This window comes from Podarcis pityusensis (assembly GCF_964106645.2).
Source record: "Podarcis pityusensis genome assembly, chromosome: 7".
In the NCBI taxonomy this organism is placed as follows: Eukaryota; Metazoa; Chordata; class Lepidosauria; order Squamata; family Lacertidae; genus Podarcis; species Podarcis pityusensis.
The window spans coordinates 13,732,527-13,757,106 of NC_138031.1; the positions used below are offsets into that span (position 1 = coordinate 13,732,527).

Consider the following 24,580-nt stretch of genomic DNA (forward strand, 5'->3'; position numbering starts at 1 on the left):
GGGGACTTGTCATCTGGGCATCCCAGGACCTCCAGACACACTGCCCAGGCTTGCACCCTGGGGAGGTCACTTCACGTGGATAATAAATAATAATAATAAATAATAATAATAATTTATTATTTATACCCCGCCCATCCGGCTGGGTTTCCCCAGCCACTCTGTGTGGCTTCCAACACAATATTAAAATACAGTAATGCCTCAAACATTAAAAGCTTCCCTAAAGAGGGCTGCCTTCAGGTGTCTCCTAAAAGTCTGGTAGTTGTTGTTCTCTTTGGCATCTGGTGGGAGGGTGTTCCACAGGGCGGGCACCACTACCGAGAAGGCCCTCCGCCTGGTTCCCTGTAACTTGGCTTCTCGCAGTGAAGGAACCGCCAGAAGGCCCTCGGTGCTGGACCTCAGTGTCCGGGTAGAATGATGGGGGTGGAGACGCTCCTTCAGATATACTGGACCGAGGCCGTTTAGGGCTTTAAAGGTCAGCACCACCAGTTCTGGCTTCACCCCCCGGAGGCACACTCCATTGCCTCTCAAGACAGACAGATGGCAACAGCAACTCCCCTCACCTCAGGCAGCAGGGCGATGGTCAGGGATGAAGGGCCTTGTAGTTAAACATATGTGGGTATGGGGAGGCAGATTCTTCTTCCCCGAGTTACAGCGATCTCTTTTTCCCCATTGTGCGGCAATGTATTTACAGGAGTTGCCAACATGGTGTCCTTCAGTTGCTGTTGGACTGCAACTCCTATTAGTGCCAGCATGTGGGCAATGGACAGGGATGGTGTAAGTTGTAGTACAGCAGTATCAGGATATTATTATTATATTATTCCCCGCCCATTCGGCTGGGTCGCCCCATAATAAAACATCACATATTTACAACTTCTAAAAGCACCACAACCCCAGCACTTATATCCCAGCACAGACACACCCTTTTAGATCTGTTTCATAATCGGAGGATAAAAGATATTGGGAGCATCTCAGAGAAGCAAAGTCCGCCTTACTCAAACAGCAACCTGATGCCTGAGACCACAAACCAAAGAGCTGTCAAGGTTGCTGACTTTCCTCTTGCTATTTTCCACTACAGTGGTACCCTCTACTTATGCACACCTCTGGTTATGTATCCTTTGGGTTACGCACACGGCAAACCCAGAAGTATTTTTCCGGGTTTCGTCACGCGCACATGCGCAGAAGCGCTCTACTGCACCGCACGCATGCGCAGAACAGGCACCTCCGGTTGCGAAAACCTTGGGATCCGACCGGAGCTCCGGAACGGATCCCGTCCGCAACCAGAGGTACCACTGCACTGTATTGCAGAGCTGATCTCTCTCTCTCTCTCTCGTGCCTTTTCCACCTGCTTTAGTTAGCACCAATACTCTCTTCTTCAATTCTCTCAAAACTCTGAAATCATATTATTGTAGAGACACATATAATTGTAGAATTGGAAGGGAGCCCGAGGATCATCTGAGTCCAACCCCCCTGCGACGCAGGAATATGCAGCCGCCCCATATGGGAATCGAACCGGCAACCTTGGCATTATCAGCACCACGCTCTAATAACCAACTGAGCTATGGCAAAACAAATGTTGGAAGGAAACCATTGGGCTTATGCAGGGCATGCATCCAATTTGTGTGGGATGTTGTCTGGGTTTGATGGACTTCGCCATCATGTTATGTGTGCCTATAAACCCATCCAACTCTTGGTGGTGGACGGGCACTTAATTGGCAGAGTTGGGCAAGCTGTTCTTCAAAGAAGCTTGTCCACTATCCTCCCGCTACAAAAGCTCTTACAAGCTTCCAAGAAATCAAGGGTTCCCCAGAACGGTTCAGCATTAGGCATGTCCTATTGCAGCAGAATTTATTGCACGGTCCTTCCAGAGAAACTGAGGTGTCAAAGACTTTAGCAAGACAACGAAAGCATGACACAGATAGGGACAATGAAAAGCAAAGCAAAGAATTGGGACTCTCTCTCTCAAGTGTGTAAAAGTCAGCTCAAGTTAAGGGAGTAACTGCTAAATTAATCATTGGCGGATGCTATGGAAGGTACCTTCGTATCTCAGTCCTAGACATGCCAATGCAATAGCAGATTTCACAGGGTTCAATAGGATTTGCTTCCTGGTAAGCATTTAATAATACTAATTTTGTTATTCTTGTTGGGTTGCCCCAGAAACTCTGGGTGGCTTCCAACTCATATAAAAATGTAATGAAACATTTCACATTAAAAACTTCCCTATACAGGGCTGCTTTCATATGTCTTCTAACACTGAAACCAGATATCATGTCTTGCATCAAATGTCAGGGTCCTGTCAGCGTGAAAATTTTCGCTTGTGCAAAGGGATTTTCCCTGCTGTTCTGGCCTAACCCTACCCAAATCTCTTCTGGAGGGTTGGATAAACCCCCAGAAAAGATTTCATGGGGTGCATTGGCGGAGGGGAGAGGGGAGAAGTCCAATTCCACAAGCATAAGTCCTTGTGCTGACAAAATGCTTACATAGTGCTATGTTAGATATACCATATTTTTTGCTCTATAAGACTCACTTTTCCCCTCCTAAAAAGTAAGGGGAAATGTGTGTGCGTCTTTTGGAGCGAATGCAGGCTGCGCAGCTATTACAGAAGCCAGAACAGAAAGAGGGATTGCTGCTTTCACTGCGCAGCGATCCCTCTTGCTGTTCTGGCTTCTGAGATTCAGAATATTTTTTTTCTTGTTTTCCTCCTCCAAAAACTAGGTGCGTCTTGTGGTCTGGTGCGTCTTACACAGCGAAAAATATGGTAAGTCCCCACTTCTCTCATTTGGACAGTGTTTTTTTTTTAAAAAATAATTGAGTTGGGGGGCACAGAGTTCTCAACAATTTCTGGACCATCTAAGACCTTGTAAAGGCAATGAGTTAGGTGCACCAGGGGACTTGCTCACAACTCCTATTATTAGCATTAATAATAATAATAATAATAATGACATTTTACATGGTATACTACAGATTGCTTTTGAAACACTTGCTGAGTTACGAAAGCAGTTTGTCCCCTGGGAGAGGAGGGCTGATATTCTAGAAATACAAATACATAGCTTCAGAGGACATATGGAATTAACCATGTAGTTCTTTGGATACTGTCCTACAAATTTAAACGGTGTCAGAAGCAGGCTGGATTCCAGGGCGAGAACTAATGCAAAAACAACTACACATTCCAGGGTGGGTATTCCATATGGCTTGTCTCAGCTTTATTTTCTAAATGAAAAGCAGTCAGGAATAATATGCCCTTTTATTTAAAAAGGAGAAGAAGAAATAAAAAAAGAGAAGGCTTTCACCAGCCAAAATGTTTGTCCCATAACAAGAGGCTATGTTGACACAGAAGGGCTATGTCAAAACACATCCCAGGAACAAAAGGTTAAAGTCCTCTGCCATATTTCATTTCCATAGGGAGGTAAGTCATAATACAACAAAGCGGTGACTCAGAACCTAACACAAATCCGCTAACACGCATTAGTCATGCGACCAAACAATGCACCGAGAGTTTACAGAAAACATGTTTGAGAAGGAAAAATAAAAATAAAACTCAGCAGGCCCAGCCAATGGGCTACCGAAATCACATGGAAATGCATGTCTCTAATCTCCACAGGTATCAATACTGGCACTTCCTCGCTTTCCAAATGTATGTGGTGTCGCCCTAGCCCAGGCTTCCTCCAAAACAGTTGCTTTCAAAATGTTCCAATGAGCCGTGACATTCCTTGTGGGAGAAATCAATAATGGCAGCCATTATTCTCCCTGAAAGAACTTCCCCAGGCCTGCACAAAGCATGCTCGGGCAACTTTTGCGGCCTAACAGGGTACCAGACCTTATTTTAACAATTTATTTTCCTGATACCTCACAATCTGTGTTGGGCAGCTGCATTGGGGAAACTAGCCGCCATCTTAATTTCCCACAGTGGCCTTGAACATTGTTCTGGGGAGGTGTAAAGGTAAAGAGGGACCCCTGACCATTAGGTCCAGTTGTGGCCGACTCTGGGGTTGCGGTGCTCATCTCGCTTTATTGGCCAAGGGAGCCAGCATACAGCTTCCGGGTCATGTGGCCAGCATGACTAAGCCGCTTCTGGCGAACCAGAGCAGCTTCCCACTGGAGCGGTACCTATTTATCTACTTGTACTTTGACGTGCTTTCGAACTGCTACGTTGGCAGGAGCAGGGACCGAGCAACAGGAGCTCACCCCGTCGCGGGGATTCGAACCGCCAACCTTCTGATCAGCAAGCCCTAGGCTCTGTGGTTTAACCCACAGCGCCACCCGCGTCCCAGGGGAGGTGTAGGAAACTAAAATAGCAGCACCCACTGGGAAACCCAGAGCTGCCATTTTTAATTTCCCACAATGCCCCCAAGCGTAGGGTCATGGGAAACTAAGGCAGCTCCTAGACTCAGCTGCCCGGGGATTGTGGGAGTGCCACTGCTGTTGCCCACTTCTGTTGCCACCAAAATGGGACCAGCAACCTAGAAGGGGGTCCACCAGCAAGAATTCCGGCAGGAAAGCCATCAGAGGTGGGAATGGCCTCGAGTTTTCCTGCAACTACCAATCTTCCCCAGTAATTCAAGAGAAGAGGACTGTGTGTATTCTGAGGTGTACCCGTGGATCATATGGGGCAATGGTAATGGCCAACAGGCCTGTCCATCATCCCACATGAACTAATGGAGCCACTGGAATCTTTTACAATGGGGGGAGAGTTGCTTTAGGAAGAAAAGGTAGACGCCACTCTCAGGAGAAGTTTTCTACTAGCTCAACATAAGTGCATGTGGAAAGCCACAGCAGAAGATCTCAACGCAGGGTGCAACTGACCTCCACACACAGGGCAAAGGAAGGAGTATCTCCTTTGAGTTTGGCAGCCTTATTTAAGAAACCTGAAGTGAAATGTTCCGCGGCATACATGTTCTCATACATGCTCATGCATCAACTTCTGCCCATGTGCTTGGTTGGGTCAGCCTGTACAAAACCAGCAGGTAGACGCTCTTGCCACTTGCGGAGAGAAGATTTAGAGGTCAGTTCTACAGTTTGCAGCTTTTGCTACTACCAATCTACAGTCCTTTAGCTGCAAGCAGTCTATACAGCTCACTACCCTACCTGGCTTTGCCATACATCTCCTCGCTGATCCACATATTTGCCTTCCTGCACATGGCTTCCCTTTATGGTCCCATTCCTCCTTCCCAGTCTGCAGACACCAGTTCCCACTCAGCCTTCATGGAGTCCCAGAGCCAGCAGCTCAGGGAAGTGAAATATCAGCATCGTTGTGCACCTGGCATCATGACCCTGGGGTCAGATTCCTGTTCTTTGAGGGATGAGATTGAGGACTTTCTGAGTTGGACATGTAACGGCATGTAGGGTTAAGCCCCAAGAGCATGTCCATAAGATGGGCCCATTGCAGCAGGGCCCCTCCAGCCCGAGGAGGTGGCACTGCCACCCTCTAAGCCTGAGGACTCGGTTACAGAAGTCCCAATCGAACCAGTCTCCCACACTCTACCAGAGTAAAAAACTACTGGAGCAAGCAAGGGCTCTTTTAACTGAAGGTGCAGAACTGCGGCTCCTATATGAGGCTCAGTCTAAGCTTGACTGTGTTGCTTTCTGGTAGCATTCAGGCTTACCATGTTTGATGAGCTCAATGCTTACATCTCAACGTTTGCCAAGTTCTTGTTGTTGTTGTTTAGTCGTGTCTGACTCCTCGTGACCCCCTGGACCAGAGCACGCCAGGCACTCCTGTCTTCCACTGCCTCCCGCAGCTTGGTCAAACTCATGCTGGTAGCTTCGAGAACACTGTCCAACCATCTCGTCCTCTGCCGTCCCCTTCTCCTTGTGCCCTCACTCTTTCCCAACATCAGGGTCTTTTCCAGGGACTCTTCTCTTCTCATGAGGTGGCCAAAGTATTGGAGCCTCAGCTTCAGGATCTGTCCTTCCAGTGAGCACTCAGGGCTAATTTCCTTCAGAATTTTCTTGCAGTCCATGGGACTCTCAAGAGTCTCCTCCAGCACCATAATTCAAAAGCATCAATTCTTCAGCGATCAGCCTTCTTTATGGTCCAGCTCTCACTTCCATACATCACTACTGGGAAAACCATAGCTTTAACTATACGGACCTTTGTCGGCAAGGTGATGTCTCTGCTTTTTAAGATGCTGTCTAGGTTTGTCATTATTATTATTATTATTATTATTATTGCCAAGTTCTACACCCCACCAAATGGAATACAGTCATACCTTGGTTTATGAACAGCTTAGTTTTGACTCCCAAACGCTGCAAACCCGGAAGTGACTGCTCTGGTTTGCGAACTATTTTTGTAAGCCGAATGTCCGACAGGGCTTCCCATTGGCTGCAGGAGCTTCCTGCAGCCAATCAAAAGCAGTGCTTTGGTTTCAGAACGCTTTGGAAGTCGAACGGGCTTCCAGAACGGATTCCATTCGACTTCCAAGGTATGACTGTATATGGATGGTCCAATGCCTGTTCCTGAAACCTTACAGAACTCCTCCTCTTCGCTGCTTGCATGCCCGCTTTGAGCAGGTGAACCATGAGAAGATCAAAGAGGAGGTGCAATGACTTCCACGTGCCTTGTCTTCCCCTGCTGGTAGGTAACTGAGGATTGGCCCCACAGCAAGAAGAAAGCGAACGGGTGGTAACAACAATGGTCGAAGGAGAGTGGTTGCACACAAGGAGGAGAGACACTTAAAATGTCTTATTTTTTATTTTTAATGCAAAATTACAACAAAAATTACAAACATTGAATCCAAAATAAAACAGTACAAACAAGGGGGAAAAACACAAAAGAAAAAAGAACACAAAAAACCCCATACATCTACAAATAAAACCGTATCATCATTCTAATCATTACATACATATACAAATATTGACTTCCTTCCTTTGTTCTAAGACCTCGAAATTTTTACTCTTCCTAAATTGTTGTGTCTAATGCAGATTACCTCTATCTTTATACTTTTTGCACCATTTTTCTCTTTCTTTAACCCTGCAAAGCTTCATTCGTTACATGTTGTCCTCTTAGTCATTTTCATACTCTTTCACAGTGGCCGAAGCTCTTAACCCTGAAAGCCACGAGCTAAAATAACTCTACATGACAAGCAGCGCGAGAGACCACAACTGAGCTTCCCCCTACGCACAGCAGCTCAGCTCAGAGGCACATCACAGAGCACCTCACACTTACTGTATGAAAGCTCCCAGGAAGCCATTAGGAAGGCTGTCAAGCTGGGAAAAAACACCAGCAATTCTGCACTCGGACAATCCAAATTCTACATCAAGAAAAAGATGGACTATGCAACCTGTATACATTAGGGGTAGGTAGAAAAAAAGGTTAGAAAGATCACTAGGAGACCACCGCCGTAGATCTGCAAGGATTTCCAACTCCCACTTTCTGCTGAACAGCAACAGCTCCCCCTGCTTCACTAAATTAGACAGCTAGGATCCCTAGCTGCACATTACCTTTGGAACATTCCAGTGTGTGCATCACAGAGCATAGCAGGAAATTGGCCCTGCACCATATCGCACCCGACTATAATTAGTGGACCTTGGAGAGATAATAAAATGGGGGGAAGAGACCCCAAATACTGCTGGACTCCAACTCTCATCAGACCCAGCCAGCATAGGCAATGACAGAGATGATGGAAACTGTAGCCCAATAACATGTGGAAGGCCAAAGCATCCCCACATCTGTAATTTTAGAAGCCATAGATTCTGTAAGGCTGAAGTCTGCCACATGTGACGTACATTATGCAAAATGGGGGAACAGTAATTTCTTGGTTTTGAATAATTAATTCTGCACATTATTGTTTTCCCTATTAATTTTTTTTATTATTTTTTTGGGCAGTTTGGGATGTGTAAGGAGCTTTTGAGGGTCCTCAATTCTCTCCCCGCCACCGCTCGATGTCTTATTCAGCCTGACTTCTGTGATTTCAGTGAGGAATGCCCATTCATTCTGAAGGCGTATGGGCTCGATGAACTAAATTGCCATCTGTCATTCGCTTCAAAGGGGTGCGTTCGGGAAAGTTCCCCAGCAAATTGTGCCATTTCTAGTTACGTTTTAGAAATGTTGAACCGGCGTTGGAAAAAATCAAAATGCAGGTTATCAGCCTGCATGGCATTTTCCCCCTATCTGCTTAAAGGAGAAAAGAAAGAACACTTGGGACGTTAATAGATTATAAAAATGCAGGAAAGGATTTTTACCCATTTCAGAGTTTTAGCACTTCAAAAATGCAGACCAACCGGATTTGGAAAATGAAACTTATCAGAGCTTTAGCTCACAACAGGACTCGATTTATTCAGAGAGAAGCTTATTGCCCCAGACTTGGAAGGATTAGCAAAATGCCACAAATACTATAACTGGAAGATTAAAAAACATTGTGTTTCCTACACTTCCTGTGTAGGCGGGGGCGAGTTGAAACAAAAAGGAGTCCAACTGTGCCCCTCTCTCACCTTCCACAATTACGATGCAAAGTGAATTTAGTTATGTTTTTCAGCCATCGAAACATCAACAAGAAATTGGGGGGTGGGGGTGGAGAGAAATAATTGTCACATTAAAAGAGTAACCCCGTGGCATACAGAAAGTGGGTCCAGAAAAGGTTTTCTCCCTCTCTCATAACAGTAGAACTTGGGGATACCCATGAAGCTGAACGCCAGAGGATTCAGCATAGGGGGACGCAGGTGGCGCTGTGGTCTAAACCACTGAGCCTTTTGGGCTTGCCGATCGGAAGGTCGGCGGTTCGAATCCCTACGACGGGTTGAGCTCCCTTTGCTCTGTCCCAGCTTCTGCCAACCCAGCAGTTCGAAAGCATACCAGTGCAAGTAGATAAATAGTGCATTTAAAGGTAAAGGTAAAGGTACCCCTGCCCGTACGGGCCAGTCTTGACAGACTCTAGGGTTGTGCGCCCATCTCACTCAAGAGGCCGGGGGCCAGCGCTGTCCGGAGACACTTCCGGGTCACGTGGCCAGCGTGACAAAGCCGCATCTGGCAAGCCAGCGCAGCACACGGAAACGCTGTTTACCTTCCCGCCAGTAAGCGGTCCCTATTTATCTACTTGCACCCGGGGGTGCTTTCGAACTGCTAGGTTGGCAGGCGCTGGGACCGAGCAACGGGAGCGCACCCCGCCGCGGGGATTCGAACCGCCGACCTTTCGATCGGCAAGCCCTAGGCGCTGAGGCTTTTACCCACAGCGCCACCCGCGTCCCAAATAGTGCATTTACTCGAGTCTAATGCGCCACTGAATCTAATGTGCACCTCAAGTTTCAGAACCTTAGAACCCCAAAAAGGTTATTTGCTGGCGAATATAAATGTGCCATCGAATCTAATGCGCACCTTAATTTTCGCAACATAATTTGGCCCAAAAAGGTAAGCATTAGATTTGAGTAAACACAGGAGGTACCACTGTGATAGGAAGGTAAACGGCGTTTCCATGAGCTCTGGCACTCGTCACTGTCCTCTGTGTGCCAGCAGCGATTTACTCTCGCTGGCCACATGACCTGGAAACGCTGTCTGTGGACAAATGTCGGCTCCCTCGGCCTGAAAAGTGAGATGAGCGCCGCAACCCCATAGTCACCTTTGACTGGACTTAACTGTCCAGGGGTCCTTTATTTTTAACCATGCAGTACATAGCTAAACTATGGCATTTGCCTCCACCGAAAGCAGCGATGGCCACCAACTTAGAAGGCTTATAATAATAATAATGGGGGGGAAAATATTTATAACCCGCCCTCACAAGCCGAAGCCGGGCTCAGAGCGGCTAACAACAGTAAAAGTAATACAGTTTACATAAAATCACAATCTATTAATTGAAATACATTCTAAAATCAATGCATTCTAAAATCAATTCAGAATCAAATTAATGGCAACCATTGGGCTAGGGTTCTATGAGGATTACCAAAGGATGGGGTCAGACTGTGCCTTGGCCAAAGGCCTGGTGGAACAGCTCTGTCTTGCAGGCCCTGTGGAAAGATGTCACGTCCTGCAGGGCCCTAGTCTCTTGTGACAGAGCGTTCCACCAGATTGGGGCCACAGCCGAAAAAGCCCTGGCTCTGGTTGAGGCCAGCCTAACCTCCCTGAAGCCCGGGACCTCCAAGATGTTTTTGTTTGAAGACCGTAAGGTCCTCCGTGGGAGAGGCGGTCCTGTAGGTACCAGAGTCCTAGGCCGTATAGGGCTTTAAAGGTTAAAACCAGCACCTTAAACCTGATCCTGCAGTTCACCAGGAGCGGGTTAGAAAAAATCACGGAGAAGGAGGCTACTAGCCAAGATGGCTGTGTGCTGCCTCCACGGCTAGAGGCAATGCTCCTGAATAGCAAGTGAGAAACCTCACTGTGACCGCGTGCCATTGACAGGTGAGCAGCCTCGAACGGCTAGAGCCCGACTAAAAAGAGGACCTCTCAGCTCAGCCTACAACATCCTTTTATCCAGCCATGTTGCGTGGCTGCTTTCCACTCCTATAAGAAAAACGTAAGCCCTGCAAGTGGGAGAACACAGCGGCAGCAGCAAATGCAAAACCCACCTCCCACTTCCAACACACGGCTCCCCCCGACAGGGATCTCAGAAATGGGCAGAACAGTCGTGATGTGGGTTTTCCATAAAATTTCCCTACCCACATTAAGGTCGTTTGCATTGGGGAATATTCCATTTGCAAGGGCAAATTTTCTGATGCTTTAGAGAGCGATCTAATTTAGTGCCTTTATTTGCTTTCAGGAAACAAAGGTAAAACAGATAATAACACATTGAAACCAAACCTGCCTAATAATGTATTTGCAACTGACGTATATCTGTGGTTACCAATAACTTATGGAAACAGAAACTTCTTTGTTGAAAATTAAGGCACTGGGAAAATTCCTGCCCCACATCACTGAAGAAGAGCACAAAAGATATCTTGTCTGCACAGTGGTATCAACGATAGGAAAGTCTTCCCTCCCTCATCACAAGCAAACCATAATGGAAGGCACTTTCTCAACATAAATGAATGGATAAGGAGGAGGATCTAGGGCAATCAGAGAGGAGCCGGTCTACCCCATTTGCTTTCAGAATACACCATTTAATTTCCTCTCCCCACTGCTTTTCCAGGGGAAGAAGACACCCTTAGCAATCTGGTTAGCATTTTGTGGCAACTGAATATATTCCATCCTCATTGGAATGTACTGTATTTCCCCCCCCCAAAAAAAAATTAATAAAAAAATTGTACTAATGTAATGGCGCTGTGAGTTAAACCACAGAGCCTAGGACTTGCTGATCAGAAGGTCGGCAGATCAAATCCCCGCGACAGGATGAGCTCCCATTGTTCAGTCCCTGCTCCTGCCCACCTAGCAGTTCGAAAGCACGTCAAAGTGTGAGTAGATAAATAGGTACCACTCCAGCGGGAAGGTAAACGGCATTTCCGTGTGCTGCTCCGGTTCACCAGAAGTGGCTTAGTCATGCTGGCCACATGACCCAGAAGCTGCACACCGGCTCCCTCGGCCAGTAAAGCAAGATGAGTGCCGCAACCCCACAGTCGTCCGGACTGGACCTAATGGTCAGGGGTCCCTTTACCCCTTTACCTAATGGCTTGGTTGCCCAGACCATGATTTAGCACCTTCTGTGTACAAAGTATGTGGTCCTTCATAGAGTCACAGTCAGTCTTCATCTCTAGTGTGGAGAAATCACCAGACAGGCCAGTTTAGCAAACCAAGAATGGCTTCTAAGACAATGGTTTGAATGACAGATGGGGTGATGCGGAGAAGCTTAGGAAAGAAAGTAAAGGGAAGAACTGGAACCCCACTTTCCCCACCCTCCATCTAATTGATGGACCTCTGAGACGAGGATGGGGAACCACTGTCCCTTCAGATGAAGATGAACTACAACTCCCACCATCCCTGGCCGTGATGTGGTTGATGGGAATTATAGTTCAGCTACATCGGGAGGGCCAAAAGTCCCTCGCACCTGTTCCAAGAAGTCATTCTGTAACCTGATTTGGGGAAAGAACTACTATAAATAAGGTAAGGGGGGTTGGTTATTTTCTCTCCCTTTCAGGCTACTGACGTGGCACAGGTGATTCACTCAGGTATATGCAGACAAGCAGGTTATTAAACATTGTTGTGGGTGATAACACCTTTTATGGGCTAATTTGCAAAGCTATGGCAACACAAAGATCATTGGGAGGGGAAATCAAATCAGTAGGGCTATGGATTGGGATTACTGGTGAATTTCAGTTTCCCCACTAACATATTCCCCACTTGTGGCTGTGTAAAAGTTGCTATGCCAAATTACCATCCTGCTGTAGCCATTCCTACAAACAACCGACCAGGAAGTGTGCGTTTAGCTATTTTTCAAGGCTTAGGGTAATGATGTTTTTACCGACGCTGCATCAAAGTGCCACTTAGCAACTGCGTTACTGGAAGTTTTATGGGTTATATTCTTCCAGGACATCACGGTCTGTTCTCGTACCCATGAAACTTAGTTTCCTCATATTGTGCAACTAATCGATCTTGAACCTGAATATTCTTCTTGGGCAACTCTTCGTCTTGATCCTGAATATTCAGAGAGATTCCCGTCAGGACGAATTTTGCAAATCTTCCTGCTTCAAACAGTTATATAATCAATGCTGCAGAGAAGGAAGACATTCCACCTCTAGCACTTCCCACCAGAAGTTAATCGTTGCCTGGAAGTCCCTCCCTCCTCCAATCAGCAATCAGTTAGCCTCTTGCATCAGTCAAATTCATTCTACAACCCCAAAAACTGCAAGGCGCTGGGGTATATTAAGGGGGTGGCACACATTGGTTACTGTTACTGATCTTATTATTTTTTGCATCTTTATTTTAGATCTTATTATGATTCAGTTTGGCTGTGTACTTTTTGATGCTTTATCTATTGTTTATGACTGCTTTTGCTATGTTTGAAATTATGTGATTTGTTTCATATTGTAAGGTAAACAGGTAAAGGAACCCTGGACAGTTAAGTCCAGTCAAAGGCGACTATGGGGTTGCAGCGCTCATCTCGCTTTTCAGGCTGAGGGAGCCGGAGTTTGTCCACAAACAGCTTTCCGAGTCATGTGGCCAGCATGACTGAACCGCTTCTGGTGCAACGGAACACCGAGACAGAAACCAGAGCGCACAAGGAGAAGGGGACAACAGAGGACAAGATGGTTGGACGGTGTTCTCGAAGCTACCAGCATGAGTTTGACCAAACTGCAGGAGGCAGTGGAAGACAGGAGTGCCTGGTGTGCTCTGGTCCATGGGGTCACAAAGAGTCGGACACGACTAAACAACTAAACAACAACAATCCTGGCATGTAAAGAGCTGCATAGAATATATATTTGTGCATTTTGGTCACACCTTTATTGTGCCCTTAGTGCAACCCTATGATCAAGCAAATAGGAAAGTGGATCTAAGGAAATAAGTTGTGTTTGGTCTTTACCATTGGACAGACCAATTACACACACACACCACCACCACCACCACAACAACAACAACACAACCCCTCTCTACTTGCCCGTTATGGCTTGCTTCACTTTGGTAATGCTGTATATAAAAGAGGATCTGGTCTTTTGCTTTCTTCCTAAAAGCTAAGCCAAATAATGGCATCATTGTTTATGTTCTTGGTCTTTAAAAGGGTGTTGGTTAACTTGGAAGTTGAAGAGAGAGAGAGAGAAATACAGTAGTTCAAACGTACTGGAAAGGAGAAGTAGCACAAGGTAAGTCATTTTACAGGTGAGATAAATGTCTCACAGAAGGGAGTTTCCACTCCTGATCAAACAAAGGGTTTCCCACAGTCCGTTGCTGGAAACATCACAGCAATCCAATGGCTCATTTCTTACTCAGCGGGTTGCTGAATCAATCAAAAGAGGATGTTGGTACAGTTCACCTGCTGTTTCGCTCCAACAGCAGCTTAAGTCAACAGCAACTCGGCTTTCAAAGCCACGCAACTGTATGAATTACTGACAATCCTTCATTTTCATCAGACATGTTTATTGTTTTATAAGTAGCACGGGGTAAAGGGTTATTTGAGGCAGGAGAGAGAGAGAAAGAAAAAAAGAGTTGAACTCCAGGAACTGGCAGATATCTCACAGTGACTTGCATATCGTTCACAAGTCAGCTGAACATGTCTACTAAAATCCACCAAAAAATTGCTTCACCTCACAACCTTCAAACCCCAGCATTTCCAGGGAATGTCCCCTGTCTGAAACCCCAGAGAGTCACTGCAGGTTAGTGAAGGAAATTCTGAACTAGATGAACCATTAAGGCAGCTTCCTATGCTCTTCTGTACTGCCAAACTTCAGTTTTATCCAGTTTGTCAGAACACCTTTCAAATCAGTGTGCCTCTGTAGGGGTCGTACAACTTGTTCCACATGTAACGTGACGGTTGTCGCTTACCTGATTCACAGTGTCTTCAACAGCTTCCATATAGTGGTTCATTTCTCTGCTCATTGCAGCGTATTCCAACATCACCCTTTCCATTTCAGCAACCTCTTTCATGTCGTCTGCAAAATAAACGATTTATTTTGTGTGTGTTTTTAAAAAAATTAAGGCATTTGTTCTTCCAGACCTAGTGAGCTCATGGCTCTAAAGGAGTCAGACAAACACCAGAGACAGGATGAGAGGAAGAAGAAAAAACACTTGAGAGGTGGAAGAAAAAGCTGAAAACAATAAATTGATTTCAACACTAAGGCGGCAGTTCTCCAAGTGCTGTGTTGCAGTCTAAAGCTCTAACCCAGGGGTCAGCAAACTTTTTCAGCTGGGGGCTGGTTCACTGTCCCTCAGACCTTGTGGGGGGCCAGACTATATTTTTTTGAGGGGGAATGAACAAATTCCTAGGCCCCACAAATAACCCAGAGATTCATTTTAAATAAAAGCACACATTCTACTCATGTAAAAACATGCTGATTCCCAGACCGTCCTCAGGCCAGATTGAGAAGGCGATTGGGCCGGATCCGGCCCCCGGGCCTCAGTTTGCCTATCCATGCTCTAACCATACATTTAAAACAAAGGATGTACAGGCCTCATGAGTGGGAAAAGAAGAAGAACTTCTTATTCTTTGTTTCCAAAGCTAGCAGATATTTTGCACTTCAGGGTGGTAACACCAGAGTATTATCACTGTCAAATCAACATGGATACAGATAACCATTCACCAGCTGTTCACCTGACACACTGAATGTCAATCACTTGCTACGCTAGTTGAATAACTTTGCTGGGCAGTAGGGATATTTCTCCTCACTTTGTGGGGAGGCACAAAATAAATTTACCAAGTTGGATGAGAGGTTCTCCACAATTGGCCCTCTCTCTTTTAAAAAAACCTCCTCCCCGTTTCATCCTCTCAACAACCCTGCCAGGTAGGCTGGGCTGTGAGGGACTACCCCAGTAAACTTCATTATCAACTGGGTTTGAACTCATGTCTCCTCAGATCTCTAACTGCCACAGTGCATTGGTTTCCCACAACCGTTTTATGCTAAATAACTGCTTTTATTTATTTTCACAGCACAGAAGATAAATTTTGAGGAAACAATTGCTACAGCAGTCAATGGCTGATAAAATTACAGACTTTTGTCATGCCATGTGTTTTGTTTGATTGCTCTAAGAGATCGCACCACGTTTTCCCATGAGTAGTGGGTGGATTCCTGCCACAGCCTGAACCATTTAGGTATTCCATAAACATCTGCCATCTGTTATAAAAGGAATATAGATTTGTGTCTGCCATAATGGTTTTATTCCAAAATATTTGTTGTTTTCCTGCCCACCACTTCCGAGAGTATTTTATTCATACCCTTCAAACACTTTCCCACTTCAACTTTGTCAACGTACATACCGAAGAAACATTTTGTCATACAACATGACAGGTGTTTTCCAGGTTCTTCAAACGTTAAGTTATGTTTTTACAGCTTTTGCAATCAAAAGTCACTCTGCAATTCTTGGGCAACCTCAACGAATGCATTACTCAGAGAGACACTTCCCAGATTTTTTTATGCAAGAAAGATGGTGAGAGAGGGAGAAAGAGTGTGTGTCTGTGTGTAATTTCAATTACCAACACCTAGTCATTAGGCAATCAGGGTATTTTGTGCAGAAGTTATATTTAGTGACTCATCACATTGCCTGAGAAATATTTAATAGAAACAAAAATGCCCTCTCTTGTCGAACTACGCTTTAGACTATAATTAGTCCCCATTCTTATAAATGCCAGCATTCTAACATCAAAACCTGAGTCAGCGTTTTCTAACCCACAGGAAATAAGGGGAGGTGTGCTTGGAGCTGGAAGTGTCCCAACAAGAAGCTGTGCCTTGCCCGCAGAAATTAGCAACCTAAAAGTTTTGTGTTTTTCTCCCCCACAAAGGCAGTATATTCTATCTTTTAAGATCCATCTAATAATGATAATAATAATTTATGATTTATGCCCCGCCCATCTGGCTGGGTTTCCCCAGCCCACCTTCCAGTCTTGACTTTTTACCTTTCTCCCCAATTGCCCTTTCCTTCATCGCAACGTGAAATCTGCTGCATCGCTTTTCGCGGAAAGGACGTGCACATGGTGCAAAAGTCCAGAGTTAACGTCTCTGCCGGTTGTGCAATCTCCTTCCTCAGCAAAACACACAAGTTGTGTGACAGCAGCGGCAAGCCCTCTTCTGGCCATGATGCTAGATCTCTGCCAGTTCCTTCCTAACAAGTCTTATGGGGCAACCCAGCCAGATGGGTGGGATATGATGAAGATAATGATGGTGGTGGCAGCTATGTGAACAGCCCATGCCGAATGCAGAAATACACTACCTCATGCGCTTGAGCAACCCACATTTAGTTTTTGCTGCAATCCCACTTGCATAATGTTGACCTTGGAAGATTACACTCAGCTGCTAGATTTGACTACCTCAATGCATTCTAGGTGGGGTTGCATTATGGAAACGGCAACGGGCCCAAAGTGTAGGTCCAGGAGGCTGGTTCACGCCAGACAATTAGAGGATATTATGGGGGAGGGTTGCAGCTCAGTGGTGGAGCAACAGCTCTGCGTGCAGAAGGCCTAGGGATCAAGCCTCGGCGTTTCCACATTCACACAAAGTTCAGGCAACAACCGACTTAGGTGCGTTTGAATGATGCACGATTGCACAGGCATGGACAGCGCTGAACCCGGAAGTAGCTGCCAGGGACGGAATGGGCTTACGCATGTGGGGGTCCGAACCATAACCTCCACTCAAAACGAGGACTGCCTGCACTAAACCATGGTGCGTTTCACAAATGTATGGTTTGTTTGAATGTCTGAATCCGGCCAACCAGACTAACTTGTAGCTTCCTGCCACTCACAGAACCATGAGTGAAATGCAGAAAGAGATCCCCCTTCAAATATTAATAATGATGATGATGTTGATACTTATTCAAAGATACAGTGGTACCTTTGGTTGTGAACGGGATCCGTTCCGGAGGCCCGTTCGCAACATGAAAAGAACAGAACCCACAGCGGCGCGTCTGCACACGCGTGGGTTGCGATTTGCTGCTTCTGCGCATGCGCGTGACGTTATTTTGCACTTCTGTGCATGCGGTAAAACCTGGAAGTAACCCTTTCCGGTACTTCCGGGTTGCCGCGGGATGTAACCTGAAAGAACGTAACATGAAGCGGACATAGCATGAGGTATGACTGTATACAGAAATACATACCCATTTATAATACAGTGGTACCTCGGGTTACATACGCTTCAGGTTACATACGCTTCAGGTTACAGACTCCGCTAACCCAGAAATAGTGCTTCAGGTTAAGAACTCTGCTTCAGGATGAGAACAGAAATCGGGCTCCGGCGGCGCGGCAGCAGCAGGAGGCCCCATTAGCTAAAGTGGTGCTTCAGGTTAAGAACAGTTTCAGGTTAAGTACGGACCTTCGGAACGAATTAAGTACTTAGCCTGAGGTACCACTGTATACTGAGCAAAGTCGGAAGGAAGGAGAAAGGTAAAGAAGGAGAAAGCAAGAGAGAAGGAAAAGAAAGAAAGAAACTAAAGACAAGAGTAGAATAAAAGGACTTCTCTCTGCAGCTACATATGGTATTCATTCTTTAGTATCCAACTATTATAAGCCAGTATTTTTTCAATCTTCAAATCCAGAGTTCGTGTGTGTTTGTGTGAGAGATAGAGAAAGAGAGATCCCTTTTCGACTCTCATTATTATAATACTGGAATTTGAAGTTGCCCCCAAACTGGCCAGCAGCAGTATCAGGACAGGTAAAAGATAGCACCTTTTTCCCACCCAGCAGCCCTTGTGTGTCTCTCCTAACCCCACCCTGCCGCTATCCAATGCACTTTTAGCATTTAGCTAATTTCTCCTTTAGGAAGCAACTCTCCTCCTTCGTCAGGTGAATGCGTCTCCTACAAGGCTGACACGCATTGCACTTCATGAATCACAAGGAAGATTTGTGTAGCAAGCAACCGGCACCCTCCTCCCCGCGGCCCAAATGAATCACAGCTGCAGCGTACACAAAACTTCGCCCGTCCTACGTCTCTGAAATCATGCAAAAGGAGAAATAGATGAAGGAGTCGCAACTCAACAGTGACCTGCGATTCTCACAAGAGAGAGAGAGAGAGAGAGAGAGAGAGGTCTTGCCTGAAACCCCTTCAGCATATCAAACAACGGCTTAATTGCTGTGGATCCTCAAGAGCTGTTTATATCTATATAGGAGCAAATAAACAGGCAGAGCCCAACTGAGACATGAAGGATATTAAATAATTGCCTCTTACACTGCATTCTTCCGGTGTCAACATTCCAGCCACAAGAGCTCCACTGCTAATTTCAAAATGATGCTCACCAGAAGCATTTCTGGTTTTCTAATCTCTAGGTGTGCGGCCTATCAAAAGATTAATCTTTATTTGAACTTACTGTACAGAACTTAATGTACTAGCAGTACTTTTAGAAAGAACAAACTTTACGCTATATGGATCCTAAATTTACCAGGGTTCTCATGCGCAGAATACAAGAGGAGGTGGGAGGAAGGGAAACGATCCATGTGGCTTGTTTTGCTTTTGAAACACTGTCAATTATTATTTGTAATAGGCACCGGCAGTTTTGCATAAACAAAGCTGCGTGGATGTAACTATTCCATTGCAGCAGTGTGCAATCGAACATGGAATTTGGTTTGGCAGTTACGCAGACAGAGAAGCCGTGCTCTTTTTAAAAATAAAAATAAAAATCAATGCACAAATTTGAGCAATATACTAAGTTTTTCCTGGCCGTGTGTGGGCAACAACTGCTGAACTCTAAGAAGGGAGAGAGAATTCCACAAGAACTTTCTACACTCCTAGAAAAAGGAGCACGCTAGATGGTTAAAGGCAGCATAGAGTTGGCCAAGTTTTGCCAACTTCACTACAGATTTAAAAAGAGGACTTAAAGCATCCGCTAAACCGGGCTCTTACGCCCCCTGATTTCTGTCATGAGCTAATCCGAATTATATTGGTAAATCTGTAGCAGGAACTGGAATATCTTTGGGGCAGAATTAAAGCAGCTTTATGGGCACTGCTACACATTATAGGGAAACTTTATAGCTGCGGTTTCCTACTTCCATTTTAGCTGCCCCAAAAAAATATCATGGGAATTTTGGTTCAGCAAGGGTGCTCAGAGTCCCTTGTAAATGATTTCTAGAGAGCCACTGCCAGTCAAGAGCACGTGATGCTAAGTAAAATGAACAAATGGCCTGATATTGTACAAAGCAGCTTATTGTTTCCCCAAGTTCCTATTCCAAAACTAAAGTTTCTAGGTTTCTCTGGGGGGAGAAGCTGGTTGGCATAAACAAACATCTGAGTATTGCAGCAGCCGCGGCTGCCGCCCACTTTCAAACTCTCCCATGTTTGTAGAATCATAGGTGGTTTTTTTCCAATGTTACCCAGATAATAAAAATTTATAATAATAATTTATTATTTATACCCTGCCCATCTGCCCCGGCTCCCCCAGTTGTTTGCACATATTTGTCAGGCACTCTTGATTGCGGCTACCGATTTCAGCTGGCTATTATCACACCGAGAACAGCTGCCAGGACATGATTACAAACTGATAGCAAGTTCTACATACGGTAAGTGGACGTACAGTGGTACCTCAGGTTACATACGCTTCAGGTTACAGACTCTGCTAACCCAGAAATAGTACCTCGGGTTAAGAACTTTGCTTCAGGATGAGAACAGAAATCATGCTCCGGTGGTGCGACGGCAGTGGGAGGCCCCATTAGCTAAAGTGGTGCTTCAAGTTAAGAACAGTTTCAGGTTAAAAACGGACCTCCGGAACGAATTAAGTACTTAACCTGAGGTACCACTGTATGCTTACAATGGATCAGTGTTTAATCCACTACTGTCCATTCTGACTGGCAGTAGCTCCCTGAGACAGGGGTCCTCCCCAGGCCCTCTTGAAGACCTATTTTAACTGGCGATGTTGGGAATTGAAGTTGTTTCCGAGCACAATTCAAAGTGTTGGTGCTGACCTTCAAAGCTCTAAACGGCCTCGGCCCAGTATACCTGAAGGAGCATCTCCACTCCCATCGTTCTGCCCGGATGCTGAGGTCCAGCGCCGAGGGCCTTCTGGCAGTTCCCTCATTGCGAGAAGCAAAGCTACAGGGAACCAGGCAGAGGGCCTTCTCGGTAGTGGCGCCCGCCCTGTGGAACGCCCTCCCACCAGATGTCAAAGAGATAAACAACTACCTGACATTTAGAAGACATCTCAAGGCAGCCCTGTTCAGGGAAGTTTTTATGTGACTTTTTAATGTATTTTTAATCTTTGTTGGAAGCCGCCCAGAGCATAGCTGTCAACATTTCCCTTTTCTTGCAAGGAATCCTATTCGGAATAAGGGAATTTCCCTTTAAAAAAGGGAAACGTTGACAGCTATGGCCCAGAGTAGCTGGGGAAACCCAGCCACAAGGGTGACGTACAAATAAATTATTATTATTAATTATTATTATTATTATTATTATTATTATGTGCCCCTGCACCATGCGAAGCCATTGCTATTCCACTGAGCGGAAATATCCTGCCTTTTGTATCACCAGAGTAGGCTCTGTGGGTCGAAGGTGCCCTCTAGGTCAGAAGAAAGCATGAGCTGAGCTTACAAGTCAATGGAGACACACCAGGCCTTAAGCCAACTTTTCCGTCCAAGCCAATTCCTCCAGAAGACTCCCTGGCCTCACCTGCTTGAGTGTGATTCTGGTCAATCTGACCCTCACTTACTTTGCACCAGGGACAAAGTCCCCCACTTAAACCTGTTGCAAAGCCAGGCTTTCCTCCAAAACAGTTTGGTTTAAGGAGAGCTTAAACAATAAGTGAGAATGTTATCCAAGTCTGCCTGCTGGATCAGATCCCTGGCTGAGGCCCGGTTTCGCTTGCTCCCTTCGGACACCTGAAGCAAGCTCCCATCCCCTGCGAACATCATTTTCCTTAAGGGTTATTGCCCACTCAACGAACTGTTTGTGTTATTTATCTCGCTGGGCTGCGTAATAACCGATTTAAAACCTGCTTTAGTCTCTTGCAACACAATTAAATAAGACTTATAGAGGTTAATTATAAACCATTTCATAATAACAGCACCCTTCGGTCGTTAGGAGATGTTTAGTATTGCTTTCATCTGAGTTTTAACAGCGTAAGTTCACTTTACCCCCACCAGAAGATTTATTGTGTTTTCTGCTTTATTCCGTTTTCTAAATAGGGGCCTAAGCTCGCAAACCCATGGGGCACAGATGCACAATTAAAACATAGGCCCTTCATATTTTATTTTTAAAGCCCCTAGCGTTTCTCGGCCACTCTTCTGTGCGAGCAGGAGAGAAGAGGGAACAATGCGAAGAAGCATTTCCCAAGCCAACATCCATTCTCATCTCTTTCTAAAGACCAGTCCCTATTCCTTCAACCAGCAGTGCTTTTGTTGTTGTTTGGTCATTTAGTCGTGTCTGACTCTTCGTGACCCCATGGACCAGAGCACACCAGGCACTCCTGTCTTCCACTGCCTCCCGCAGTTTTGTCAATCTCATGTTGGTAGCTTCGAGAACACTGTCCAACCATCTTGTCCTCTGTTGTCCCCTTCTCCTTGTGCCCTCCATCTTTCCCAACATCAGGGTCTTCTCCAGGGAGTCTTCTCTTCTCATGAGGTGGCCAAAGTCTTGGAGCCTCAGCTTCAGAATCTGTCCTTCCAGTGAGCACTCAGGGCTGATTTCCTTCAGAATGGATAGGTTGGATCTTCTTGCAGTCCATGAGACTCTCAAGAGTCTCCTCCAGCACCATAATTCAAAAGCATCAATTCTTCGGCGATCAGCCTTCTTTATGGTCCAGCTCTCACTTCCATACATCACTACTGGGAAAACCATAGCTTTAACTAGACGGACCTTTGTTGGCAAGGTGATGTCTCTGCTTTTAAGATGCTGTCTAGGATTGTCATTGCTTTTCTCCCAAGAAGCAGGCGTCTTTTAATTTTGTGACTGCTGTCACCATCTGCAGTGATCATGGAGCCCAAGAAAGTAAAATCTCTCACTGCCTCCATTTCTTCCCCTTCTATTTGCCAGGAGGTGATGGGACCATGATCTTCGTTTTTTTGATGTTGAGCTTCAGACCATATTTTGCGCTCTCCTCTTTCACCCTCATTAAAAGGTTCTTTAATTCCTCCTCACTTTCTGCCATCAAGGTTGTGTCATCTGCATATCTGAAGTTGCTGATATTTCTTCCTGCAATCTTAATTCTGGCTTGGGATTCATCCAGCCCAGCCTTTCGCATGATGAATTCTGTATATAAGTTAAATAAGCAGGGAGACAATATACAGCCTTTTTGTACTCCTTTCCCAGTTTTGAACCAATCAGTTGTTCCATATCCAGTTCTAACTGTAGCTTCTTGTCCCACATAGAGATTTCTCAGGAGACATCTCTACTGCAAGAAAAATCAGGGGGTATAGCCATGGGACAGGATAACCCAGCATGGCTTGGCTTTTTGGGCACGGAATAGCTTCTATTATCCAAGACCAGGGCCAGCCAAGGTGGTGCCCTCCAGATATTGCTAAACTACAAATCCCATCATCTCCAACCAGTGACAGTGCTGGCTGTGGCCAATGGGAGTTGTAGTCCAACAACATCTGGAGGTCAGCCTGTTGGCCATCCCAACAGGATTCCACTTGGTTGTATAATGGTCCAACAATCACCTGGCTTCTCAGTCTGAGGAACCAGTCATGGACTGGTTGGATGCAGATGAATGGTGGGTCAAACCAGCTGGGGAACCACCAAGGGAAGAAGGTTCAGTTCCCTGGAGGTAGTGGTGGGACAATGATCACAGGGAGAAGACTTGGAAAAGGAGGTGTTGGAAGCTGAAGGGGGTAACAGGGCTCCATGAGTTGGGAGAGTCTGTGACAGAAAGAAGAATCAGAGGCAGAAGAATGAAGGAGGACAAAGGGATGAGGGAGGCCAAGAGGCAGAGATGAGTCTAGCTGGTGAAGAGCCGCAGGTGTCTCCCCCTCCTGCCACAACAAGCTCCCTTCACCACTTGTCTCCCAGAACCAGAAGAGGCATGAAAAGCGCACAAAAGTTAGCTTCAAACAGGCGCAGTCTCCTATTGCTTGAAAGAAGCCCTGGAAAGGAGAAGACAGATGGCTGTGGGGAAAGCGGGGACTTTTAGTCTCAGCAACCTGTTTCATTTTGTTGGACCTACAGGGCATGAGCCGCTATGCTCATTAGTCCTGAAACACAGCCAAGTCTGTGAAGATTGTGATTTTTCTAATAAAGAGTTAGCTCCAGCTCTGAACTGTGTGATTTACTGTCCCTCAGGCAAGGACAAAGCTTCTCTCAGACTCCCCATTGATTGCCTTGATGTTCCACCAGTTTCCCAAGAAGCTGCCCTTATACCAGGTCAAACCCTGGCTGTACTCCCAGCCCAGAACTGTCTACTGTGTCTGGCAGTCTTCAGCGTCTCAGAAACACAATCTTTCCAGTCATCTGCTACCTGGACTTTTCTTTAACTGGCGACGCCAAGGATTGAACCTGAGATCTTCCGCATGCATGCCATGCGTTCTACCGCTAAGCTATGATCTAGGGATGGGCAATATCAGGTTTTCAACATTGTGATGAAGCAGAGTTTGGACTTGATATCCCGCTTTATCACTACCCGAAGGAGTCTCAAAGCAGCTAACATTCTCCTTTCCCTTCCTCCCCCACAACAAACACTCTGTGAGGTGAGTGAGGCTGAGAGACTTCAGAGAAGTGTGAGTGGCCCAAGGTCACCCAGCAGCTGCATGTGGAGGAGCGGGGAAGCGAACCCGGTTCACCAGATTACGAGACTACCGCTCTTAACCACTACACCACACTGGATCTATCACCAACTAAACATTGTGTTTACCTTGGGTTACGTATGCTTCAGGTTACAGACTCTGCTAACCCAGAAATAGTACCTCGGGTTAAGAACTTTGCTTCAGGATGAGAGCAGAAATCGTGTGGCGGCAGTGGGAGGCCCCGTTAGCTAAAGTGGTGCTTCAGGTTAAGAACAATTTCAGGTTAAGAACAGACCTCCGGAACGAATTAATTACTTTACCCAAGGTACCACTGTATACCAATTTATCATGGGAGGCATCGGCCGACTTCGTGGTTTTCCCCACATTGCGATTTTTGTGTAGCACAAAGACACACACACCAGGATCCGCGATATATTGCCAGGTCTGAT

The 24,580-nt window shown here is 45.9% G+C and overlaps 1 protein-coding gene across 3 annotated transcripts in view; it reads right to left on the reverse strand.

The window, feature by feature from the left end:
* NSMCE2 (NSE2 (MMS21) homolog, SMC5-SMC6 complex SUMO ligase) overlaps positions 1–24,580 on the reverse strand; it is a 203,322-nt gene that overhangs the window by 162,699 nt on the left and 16,043 nt on the right. For all 3 annotated transcript variants that reach the window (XM_081012855.1, XM_081012856.1, XM_081012857.1), the window contains one exon: positions 14,333–14,439. In XM_081012855.1, coding sequence (XP_080868981.1) covers positions 14,333–14,439 — 107 coding nt within the window. The remainder of the gene's footprint in view (positions 1–14,332; positions 14,440–24,580) is intronic.